Below are 12,070 nucleotides of genomic sequence, written 5' to 3'. Positions count from 1 at the left end.
GGAATGCAGCCAGCCCCATAGAATATAATGCAGCAGAGGCCCATAGAATGGAATGCAGCCAGCCCCATAGAATATAATGCAGCAGAGGCCCATAGAATGGAATGCAGCCAGCCCCATAGAATATAATGCAGCAGAGGCCCATAGAATGGAATGCAGCCAGCCCCATAGAATATAATGCAGCAGAGGCCCATAGAATGGAATGCAGCACAGCCCCCCCCCCCCCCCCCCATAGCTCCACAATCCAGTCATCACTCATTGATTAAAAAAAAAAAAACACTCTACTCACCTTTCCTCCTGCCCCGCGCTGCTCTGGCTCTGGTCTCAGCAGTCACAGTCTGCCCGCCCGGTCACACAGCAGGTGCGCGATGATATGACGTCATCGCGCACCCGCAGTGTCAGCGGCAGGCAGAGCGGGGAATGATGGGAGAGGAAGCGTCAGCAGACTCTCTCTCCTCCATCATTGCATTCAACTGTACCGGCGTCATAGACGCCGGTATAGTTGAATGCGGGGCCGGGAGTGCGCCGACAGCGGGGAGAGTGTGCCGACAGCTGCACACTCGAGCGGCCCACTACTGCCACCGGCCCTTCTGGCATTTGCCAGAACTGCCCGATGGCCAGTCCGGCCCTGCAATGGCCAAATGTAATTGGTGATCTACTATGCTGCTTTGATGCATGGTCATCTGCCTTTTTGACTATTACTGTGCATGGTATCTCTATTTTACACTAGTATTTGATACATTGGTGCATATTCAATAGTTTCCTTATACTACACAGGCTAGTTCTACTATGTGTATGAAGCTTCACGATGATGTAATTGGATACTGGTGCCACAATATTATGTTTAACTTAATGCAGCTGTCTTTTGATTCTTTCTCCTGTGTCTGTACTACTTGTATAGATCACACGTTAATCAATCATTTGCTGTTTTGTCCTGTACCATATTAGTTGTAGCTATTTTAGTATAGATATTTAGTAAGTATTCACTGTTTATTCTGGATTTTTGATTGCGTTCCTTCTATTCCGCTGTAGGTTTGGTTTTTTTTGCTACATTTGTGGGGGTTTTTGTATTGTATAATAAAGTTAATTACAAAAGTGGTTAGGTTGTAAAGATGGTTATTTAGAAAGGACATGTTATGTACTGGCAACCCCTTTATAAGAATAGTCTTTCTCAAGCTGTCCCCAGCAGGAACAGTTGATTCAAGACTTGTATAAATGTATAAAAATATTGTTTGATTGTTCTTAGCCAGTCTACTTCTCCATTTTGTTTAATTACTTAAATTAAAGAGGTTGTCCGGTTTAAAACTACAAATCTGCAGTCACTCTGTGAATCTTCACATCGTGCACGCTCTGCGTATTCTCCGGTGCAAAGGTGTTCATGTGACCGAAAATATACATTATGTATACTCCCAACCACATTCTGACTGTGATAGGGCACTGCCTCGCTCAATGCAAGTGTGTTGATCGAGGCCGGAAACTGTAGTCGGATTGTGGCCATGAATATGTATATTGCATGCTTGCGGTAATATGGTCGCCTTTCCCAGAGCTCCAGAGAATCCTCACAATGTGAGGATTCATAGGTTTACAATCAGTGTGACTGCAGACTTGTAGTTTTTAGACCGGACAACCCCTTTAAGTCATTACCTTTAGTCAGTCCATTGAATTATGAATATTTGCCAGGAATTTAACTAAGTGGAACCTGTTGGGCCCCCAAGCCAAATCACCCTGGTGCCGTTCAGAACGATAATCCAACACCCCAATCATGCTTCTGGTAGCTCAGATGGTATCATCGCAAAGATTAAGTTTTAATGCGTACCTCAGCAAAAGAATGTCTCGTTTAGAAAAGTTTTCATTCAGAGCAGTCTGGCCTTATATTCTGTAATCACATTTATCAGTGGGGGTCCAAATGCGGAGATGCCCACAATCCTCAAAATTGCAAATATTGAAGCAGTGAGTGGTATTCTGTAATCTATCAGTTCCATAGAGACTGAACACCTTTTCGGGCGTCTTACTGGAAAATCTCTAAATTCAGGTTATTTTTTTAGGATTTCTTTCCAAATTTTGCATTGTACAGTTAGTAATCCAGTGACTGCTTTTATTTACCTTGATGTAAACAAACAAGTCTATTATTGTGCTTGCATTGCTACAATTGTTAATTCCATGGACTAAAAGTGGTGATCCAGGATTATGTGCAAAAACACCTAAATTCACGTATTCAAAGGACAATTGGTATTGGATTGCCACCCGCATGTGGTAACCAAAGATATTTGTTGGTCAGGTCTAACGCACCACATAATTTTAAAAAGGCAGTTTGTGCCAAGACTGAACAATCTGCCAAATGTGTTTTGCAGGTTGGACAATTTGCTCAATATGGCTTATGGAGGAATAAAGAGGTAATTTCTTTTTCAAGTTGTGGCACTTGTCCTTGTGCATTGTTTTTAGTTTGTGTCTTCACTTCAGTATACGCTTGTGACTGAAAGCTACCTTTTTCCTCATTGTCTTCATTTTTGTAAGGCAAATCACATTTTGGATCCATATTGTCATTCTTTTTTATTCCATTCTGTGTTGGTATGATTTCATTTCATATATGTAAATGTAATGAGTAAATAAATAATCTTCATTAAGTAACAAATTTACTGTTGCATAGATCATATTAAAGTACACCACTGTTGCTGAATGCCTTAGTGCCACTCCAGCTGTTTGTTTTTTTCAGTCCTGAAGTGGCACTTTAAATGAAAGCCTCCTGCCCCCGGTTGTACACTCACCCTCCGGTGTATTCAAAGTTTTTCGGCACCGCTACAGTCCCGTGTCGAGATCTCGTGAACGCAGCTTCTGACTGGCTGGAAGTCAGAAGCTGCGTCACAATCCATCACTGCATGTCTGAGAGTCAGAATGAGGCCAGAACTTGGTTCTCATAGACTTGTATTGAAATGTGAACTTGGAATCACTCCATGAAACACTTGAGCTGCTGGCAGGTCGATTTTTGCTGGACACTGACGGGAGTGACACTGTGAAATAATTGTACTAAACTGGGGAATTACATTGCCAGATCACAATTTACTCTGCAAAAAAGACAAATTTTTTTTTTCTTTCTATTTTTTCAGTACACTATATGGCACAGTGAATGGTATCATTCAAAACTGCTCAAACTCTAAACTGCAAAAATGAAGAAAAATGTCTGGGTTCTTAAAGGCAGTCTTATTTATGTACTATTATTATTGTACATTTATATAGCACCATTTATTCCATGGCGCTTTACATGTGAATAGGGGGCAAATATAGACAAGTACATTAAACATGAGCAAAAAAAACAAGGCACACAGGTACATAAGGAGGGAGGACCCTGCCCACGTGGTCTCAGTCTGCAGGGGATGGGTGAGGATACACTAGGAGAGGGTAGAGCTGGTCGTGCGGCGGTTCAGTAGGTTGAGGATCACTGCAGGCTGTAGGCTTGTCGGAAGAGGTGAGTCTTCAGGTTCTTTTTGAAGGTTTCTATGGTAGGCGAGAGTCTGATGTGTTGGGGTAGAGAGTTCGAGTATGGGGGAAGCACGGGAGAAGTCTTGGATGCGGTTGTGGAAAGAGGAGATAAGAGGGGAGTAGAGAAGAAGATCTTGAGAGGATTGAAGGTTGCATGTAGGTATGTAAGTACAGGGAGACCATGTCAGAGATGTATGGAGGAGACAGGTTGTGGATGACTTTGTATGTCATTGTAAAAGTTTTGAACTGGAGTCTCTGGGCGATAGGAAGCCAGTGAAGGGCCTGGCATAGGGGAGAGGCTGGGGAGTAGCTGGGAGACAGGTGGATTAGTCGGGCAGCAGAGTGTAGTATGGATTGGAGTGGTGCTAGAGGGGAGGCCAGAGAAGTAGGAGGTTGCAGTAGTCAAGGCGGGAGATAAGGGCATGCACTAGTGTTTTTGTGGTGTCCCGGTCAAGGAATGCACGGACCCGGGAAATATTTTTGAGTTTGAGATGGTAGGAGGAGGCAAGGGCTTGGATATGAGACTTGAAAGAGAGGGCAGAGTCTAGGATCACTCCGAGGCACCGGGCGTGTGGGACTGGGGAAAGTGAGCAGCCATTACTACATGTACTATGTAGTATATATAAATAATCTTTGTGGGGGCTCATGCACATGAATATCCAATTTCTGTATATCCTTCTACTAGATTTATTTCTTATCATAAAAATGGTGGTGTACTCGAACATGAAAAGCAAAAAGGACCTTCTGAAAGATAATTTTGTTTTTTTTCCCCTTTTGCAACAAACGCGCTATGGACCAGAAGTAAATACATATGATTTGGCCACTACTGAAGTGGTCTAAATGGCCAATAGAAAAATAATTATTTTTGCAGTAAGTTGACCAATTTACTGTTTTTGGACTATAAGACACCCCCTAGATTGAAAAAATAAAAAATATTAATATTTTTTACTAATACTTCTTGATGTTCTAGGGAAAAATTTAGATTATTTTTCAGTGCTTCTACCATAGTTTATAAGTGTCAGGAGCAATTTATTTTGGATAAATATATGCTTGGTGTGGTACATTAATGGCTTCTTACTCTGCCTAAATACTCCTCACAATCTAGCTAGGCGCGTATATAGAAGCTATTCCAGCCCACATTTGTGAAGGTGGCTGAAGCTGATTTTTTAACGATACACAAATCCGAGGAGTCACACATATACACTTCATGTATAGTGTTTCCAGAGCACAGACACAACTGTATGAGAATCTGCAGCCCAGTCTCCTGCAAAGTGTAAGTCTTTTTGTACATGTGTGGCCATTATTACAGCCTTAATTTACATTAGTAAGTGCACCAAGAATTTTACTCATTGTAGTGCTGATGTCCGCTTTCCTAATTAGTCAGGATCCCCTTCCCAGGTCATGCTCTGTCCCTCTGTACATTCAAGACCGTATTTGACAGCTTGATACGGGGAACAGTTTTCTCACCCATTGGACAGAGCATTTTATGAGCGTTCTTTTATTTAGCAAGCTTTTTTTGCAAAAATAATGTCTTATAGTTCAAAAATATGATATGGTTGCTATATATGTGATAAAAGGAACTTGTCACCATCTTTTTCCATATAACCAACGGCCACCATCTTTTAGCCCTGTGTTACAGCACGTCTTCAAGTCGCCCCACAAAACAAAAACAACCTTTTATTGTACTCGCATATGGGTCCATTGGGCGTTTCTGGTCTTGATCCGGCGCCTCTCCTCTTCTTGCAATGTCATCCTTCTCTGCTTCCTACATCATTCACACTGTTCTAAGTCACACTTCTGTGTAGGAGGACTTCTCTATTCAATTTGGAATAGTGTGGATGACGTAGGTTACATCATCCTCACAAATCATAGGAGGGGGAAGCACCAGATACGCCCATCGGACCGGACGGCCCCTTAGGTGATTTAATAAAAGGTCTTTTTTTGTTGTTTTGCAGGGTGGCTTGGAGACTTATATGCAGCATTCCAGAATGCTGTAACACAAAGTGGAAAGGTGGTGGCCATAGATTATATGGGAAATATGTGGTAACAAGTTCCCTTTAAAGAGTAATAGCCACATTTGCACAAAAAGTACAACTTCCTGTGATTTTTTTTTTTATATACTTTTGAAAAGAAAATAGTGGGCCCTCCGATAGACTAACAGATTTACCATAATTTATTACAGAACTTAGCCTTTTTTTTTTTTTGCAAATTCTTCACCAACTCATAAGTAGAATTGCTTTCCTTGTGCATGGACTACCCAAAAAATATGCCAGTTATTAGGAGGCATTCTCATTTGGGTCATTGTACTCCACCACACTTTCAGTTAAGACTGACCTCTTTTAATTCTTCATTGTATTCTGGGTAGCATATTCTAAAACTGTACTTAACTTTACTATAGCTTGGTCATGGCCTTGTAGTGTAAGTGATGTATTTATCCCCTTAACGACCACCGATACACCTTTCAACAGCAGCAGTTAAAGGTACTTATGCCTCAGCAATGCTCTTTACTGGCGCTGAGAAATACGGTTATAGTGCCCCCTAGCGTTGGAAGACCTCCGGGGTCTCTGCTCTCAGGGGTAGCTGAGACACCGGAGTAAATGATTCGGGTCTGTTTTTACCGTCCCCAGTGTTATCATCGTTATTCACATAATAAAAAAAAATCAGATTTCCTATTTATTTCTCTCTCCTCTGATATGATCTAGCACATCAGAGGAGAGAGAAATGGGGTCCCCTATACCCTCCAGCCCCCCCCATCCCCCCCCCGCACTTCCTAGGGTTTAGGGTTGGAATTAGGGCTGTGTTAGGGTTGGAGTTATAATTGGGGGGGGTTCCACTGTTTAGGTACACCCTGGGGTCTCCTAACGCAGCATGGTGCCCACCATTGATTCCAGGCTATTTTGGGTTCAAAAAAGTAAAACGGTGCTCCCTCCCTTCTGAGCCCTGCCATCCAAACAGTGACTTTTCCCCATATACGGGGTATCGCGTTCTCAGGAGAAACTGCACAACAAATTTTGTTGTCCATTTTTTCCCCGATACCCTTGTGAAAATAAGTTTGGTTCCAAAGTAACTTTTTTGTGAAAAAAGTAAAATTTTTTCCTTCCACACACTGCTTTAGTTCATGTGAAGCACCTGAAGGGTTAATAAACGTCTTGAATGTGGTTTTGTGCACCTTAAGGTGTGCAGTTTTTAGTATGGTGTCACTTTTGGGTATTTTCTGTTACATTGACCCCCAAACTCACTTCAAATGTGAGGTGGTCCCTAAAAAAAAAAATATATATATATATTGTAAATTTTGTTGGAAAAATGAGAAATCGCTGGTCAACTTTTAACCCTTATGACGTCCTAACAGAAAAATTGTTTCAAAAATTGTGCTGATGTAGACATGTGGGAAATGTTATTTATTAACTATTTTGTGTGACAGCACTCTTATTTAATGGCACAAAAATGAAGTTTGAAAATTTCCAAATTTTTGCCAAATTTCCGTGTTTTTTTTTCGATAAATAAATGCAAATCATATCGAAAGAAACTTTACCACTAACGTGAAGTACAATGTCGCAAAAAAACAATCTTCGAATCGGTGGGATCCGTTGAAGCATTCCAGACCCATAACTGCATAAAGTGACAATGGTCAGAATTGTAAAAATTGGCCCGATCACGAAGGGGTTAAAATACTGTGTGATGTGAATGTGTGTATATATACTAGAATGGCCTCTGTAAGCATGATAAATATGACTGGTATACAGATGAGAACTATATAATTTCTATTAATGCTCCACTGCCCTATAATAATGAAATGTGCTGTTAAGTTCCCAGTTATGAAAACACAATTTATCAACTCACTTGTTTCCATGTGTCATACATCCCACCCAATGTTTTTGTGTGTTTTTTTTTTGTTGTTCTCGGTGTAATCTTTTCTGCACTTTTGTGTATAGAACATATTGTAATGTTTTGCATAAGCAACAGTTTGCATGTCTCTAAAAAAAAAAAAAAAAGACTTGTGTATTTATACACTTTAGCAGTAGGCATTGCTAACAGGTTACTTTTTGCTTCTATTTTTTAGTAGATTCTCTCCAGTGACAATCGATGGTATGACCAGTTTAGCTGGTATAAACTTCCCTGGACATGCAGGCACTGGATGGTGCATATTTGTGTACAACTTGGCACCCGACGCAGATGAGAGCATCTTGTGGCAGATGTTTGGACCCTTTGGAGCGGTCACCAATGTTAAAGTGATCCGTGACTTCAACACAAACAAATGCAAGGGCTTTGGTTTTGTGACAATGACAAACTACGATGAGGCAGCAATGGCTATCGCCAGTCTTAATGGGTACCGCCTTGGTGACAGAGTTTTGCAGGTGTCTTTCAAAACTAGCAAAACGCACAAAGCTTAACAAGTTAACCTCACTCCTGTTAACACACACAATCATCAAAGGCAAGTTGAGAAGCTTTCTACTTTGACAGTTCTTAATCTGTGTGTGGGGGTGAGGTAGGCAATGTTAGCTATGGTTTAGGAAACTTAACATTTGTGAGATTTTGTTATTACTGGTCTATGAATTTCTTATCTTTTATGTTTGAATATGGACGTTAGGTAACAAAGTTTTTACCTGTCCCATTGCATTCTAATGCCTTTAATTGGGGCCTTTTACTATTTTTGCAATGGGAAGAACGTTAATTTGTTTTTACCTTATTGTGATCCTGTGTTTGAGGATAAAAAAAGCTTTGTGTTCTGATGTTTTTTTTCATTCTGTAATACATTTCTCAGTGTTAATGAAAAGTTATTATATATATATATATATATATATATATATATATATATATATATATATATATATATATATATATATATATATACATAATTTTTTTTTTCTTTGTAAAGTATAAAGCTTTATGTTGTAACTATTATTTAAGTTTAGGGGCAAGGGTGGCCCCAGTTCTAATAAAGCCTATTGTAAGATTACTGCGGACTTTTCATAAAGTAGTACCTTGCCAAAGAGAGAACCTCTTTGATGTGGGTTTCAAATGAGAAAAAGCATCTATTTTTATAAAAAAGCAAAATAAAAAAATTTGAACAAACTTTTTACTGGTCCTGGAACAAACTATTTTGACTTGAATACTTTGCAAAATCTACTTCATATGAAAACCTTGTGAGCTTTTAAAACTTGCCAGGATATTTGTGTGTAATTAGTACTTTTGGAGAGGAGGATACTGCCCTACTTCTGGGAATGAAAGTGACATAAAAGGGGTGCATTTTTTAATTCCCTTTTACTTTTTTTTGTTAGCGTTTTTGTATTAAGGATCAAAAATTGCTCTTGCTTGGTTCTAATGTAATTTTTCCTGTTGGTCATCCTAGTTATTCTATAATTGCTCGCGTCAGTTTGTAATTTTCAAGCTAATAGAGTAAAAAAAATCTAACTATAAATGAGCTGGTAAGAACAATTAAACGGTCAAAAGATTTTTGGGTGAAAAAAATCTGCTCTTCCTAAAGCATTCCCTTCAGAAGGAGCTCATGGTGTTTAGTGATGTACTTGCAGTCTTGTTTGAATAATTTAGTTTTATTTCTACAATTTAAAATTTGGTGTAAGAAACGTTGGCATTGGCAACTTACAAAGTGGCACAATTTGTCCTTAAAGAATTGTGATTCTGTTTAAAGCTAGCACCTGGGCTTTTATGTATTGTACATATTATCCTATAATCATTTGAGTAGAGGAAAAAGAAACCTAGCCATGATGATGTCTGCAGCTTTCTGGAGGATTGCTGGTAGATTGTACACATCTTTTTGCTGCTGGGTCTCAGCTTTACGTTCACTAAACTTTCGGTTATTTTGTTAAGCTAAGTGATATTAAGACATTTTTGTATCTGTATTTTTAGTTGTGTATGTACCGTAACTATATTGTTACGTAAGCACCATAATTTTTGTTGGTCCTGAGAACTTGAAATTTTCATTTGTTACTCTTTATTATTTGTATCATATGGAGTCTGGATACAATTTGTGTGCACATTTGTGATAATTTATGTATATTGTATAAAAGTAACTGAATTAATTTTGTATATTCTTTGGAAAATACAGTTCACATTATTCATAAACCACTTAAGAAAGATTGTGATGGTTAAATATGAAAGTAATAGTGGGATTCTCAATTAAATGGATGGTTAGGTGCCTTCTACAGGTATTAATTGAAGCTTCTTTTTTTTTTCATTTTTCTCTTGTGATTTAATTTTTGCACAAATTAAAATGCTTCCTCTAAGGCCGAGCAATGTGTGCTTATGAATAACATTCATTTATATTAACTTGCGTCTGCAATTTTTTGTTTTATACATGTTTGTTTTTGTTTGTTTTATTCATATAATTTTATGGTAGTTCAGTACATATACTGTAAGTGTATGACAAAGTGTTAAGGAAACTTTTCATGCTCCTTTTCAGGCTTCCTCCAGCTTATCTTTTCAGTTTGCTAAAAACTATGGCATGGCCTTTTTCACAGGTCCTTACAGCTGCTTTCAGAAACATATTTGATATATTTATATACAGATGTTGAAATAAGTTTTGCAGTATTGGAATACATATTTCCAATCCTACTATTAAAAGATATATCTAGCATTGGTAAAAGAGCATGGAAATTTATCCTCACTTTGCAGTGTTTTTATGAGCACTTGGTAAAATGTGAGACTGGTGTTTGCTTTGAACTTGTACTGTATGACCTTAACACATCTGTTAAATACTTAACAGAATATATATTATATTTAACAGGCTGTATGTGTTTTATTTTGTGTTTTGAATCCTTTGTATTTTTCCATGTTTAGTACATCAATAAACAAAGTTGAAGGGAAAATATTCTTGAGTTTTTTCTTTGGTTTTAATCATTTTATGATTGAAAAAAAGTAAAAGGTTATGTGTTGACAGTGTATTCCCGTAGTCGTAATGTTTTCACACTGGTCAAAAAAGTGTAGGTAAAAACGATTTGCTGCAAATTGATCTCCGTTAATTACAATTAATAGGTACATCCACCTTTTACAGCCAATTGCACCAATGTAGAGGGGGACTTGAGGAAATAAAATAAAAATTGTAAAACCTAAGTATATTTGGTGTTTGCACATGTGTGAAAGTCTGATCTGTTGACTCCTTCACAACATTTTACATGCCTATACATCTTGATTAGATAGGGGTTCCCAACGATTATGCCTAGGTATGTCATGGCGATCGTTTGTGGCACAGGACAGCAGAAGCTTCAACTTAATCCACAAAAAAAGTCCCCACTCAGGTCCGTGATGTGTCAATGGAAATATAGGAGCTTAAACGTTACTGTTAACAATTTCTGGAAAGGCGCTGTGGCTCCTTTTCCCCCAAAAAAAAATCCAGCACATTTTGCTCTCCCAAATCTAAATGGTCCCTCCTTTCTGAACCCCAGTGTGCCTAAACCATATTTAGCATCCACATGTTTTACATTTTTGTAGCAATGAGAGCCTGCTTACCATATTCTGCGGAATATAAGATGTATCGGACTAGAAGATGCATCTTAAATATTGGGGTGGAAGTTAGGTTTAGCGGTAGCTTACCCTGGGGGTCAGCGGTGATGGAGCAGGGTCACAGGAGGCAGGGTCACATTTCAGGAGGCTGGTGGCAGCAGAAGTGGGGGGGTGCCTGGGCGCTCGTTAGATGGCGGCAGTGAGCGGAGACCCCTTTTTTTTAATCAAAAAAGCATAAAAAACCAATTCCACAGTCGACAAGTTCAGAATGTTCAGTGAAAAACTGAGAGAAATAGGAAGAACACCTCATTGTCACATGACAGCAAATATGAAAATCACATATGAGTGAAGTGGCCATGTGATGACTGCTGGAACCTGAAAGCAGAGCTTAATCCTGACAGGATATTACACATTGTTAGGACTTGGCTACAGGGCTTTATAATTAAAGGGTGGTCCAGGTTTGAGATGAAAGTCTGCAGTCATTCTATGTGACGGCAGGCTTCTGAATTCTCACAGCGCAAGCACTGCACACTTTTAGGATTCTCCCTTGCCGGTGGCCAGAGTGGACGGTCATGACAGCACAGGTATGTGATTTGGATACTTCTGGCCACATTCCAACTAGACGTGTCCGGCCTCAGTCAATTCATTTTCATTGAATGAGGCCACACATGTCTAGTCAGCAAGTGACCGCATGTATGTAAATCACCAACATCAGAGAATTATGATAGCAGTGTGCACTGTAAGAATTCAGACGTCTGCAGTCACATAGTATGACTGCAGACTCATCACAACCTTGGACATCCCCTTTAATGTTCCTAACATAAATAAAAATGAGAATTAGTATCACAAAAAAAACACATTTACATCCAGGTACCTGATAGATGACGTTGTTTGTGGAGACGCCTCTTTTCTCTATCCCCATGATGGCACCACGGAGAGAGGGGTCCGCCCCCAGGGACAGGAAACCTACAGGTTAAAAAGGGCGTACCTCTCTCCCACATCAGTTGGTTTCCTGTCCCTGACGGGGAACCTACAGCACGTACCTGAAGGATTCTTCGTGGGATTCCAGGGGCTGGTGCAGTCGACTACTTGACAGGGGGCGCCCTGTTACGGCTGGATCAAGCGTTTTTTTCCC

General features: G+C 39.4%; 1 protein-coding gene across 10 annotated transcripts in view; it reads left to right on the top strand.

Moving 5' to 3' along the window:
* ELAVL2 (ELAV like RNA binding protein 2) overlaps positions 1–10,301 on the top strand; it is a 245,677-nt gene extending 235,376 nt beyond the window's left edge. For 7 of the 10 annotated variants that reach the window (XM_077249294.1, XM_077249297.1, XM_077249293.1 and 4 more), the window contains 2 exons: positions 2,349–2,390; positions 7,535–10,301. In XM_077249294.1, the coding sequence (XP_077105409.1) occupies positions 2,349–2,390; positions 7,535–7,865 (373 nt within the window). In that variant the 3' untranslated portion in view covers positions 7,866–10,301. The remainder of the gene's footprint in view (positions 1–2,348; positions 2,391–7,534) is intronic. The other 3 variants (XM_077249298.1, XM_077249295.1, XM_077249299.1) reach the window with 2 other exon arrangements.
* Positions 10,302–12,070: the final 1,769 nt, after the last annotated feature.

Source organism: Ranitomeya variabilis, chromosome 1, assembly GCF_051348905.1.
Source record: "Ranitomeya variabilis isolate aRanVar5 chromosome 1, aRanVar5.hap1, whole genome shotgun sequence".
Lineage (NCBI taxonomy): Eukaryota > Metazoa > Chordata > Amphibia > Anura > Dendrobatidae > Ranitomeya > Ranitomeya variabilis.
This window is presented reverse-complemented; position numbering and strand designations above follow the sequence as displayed.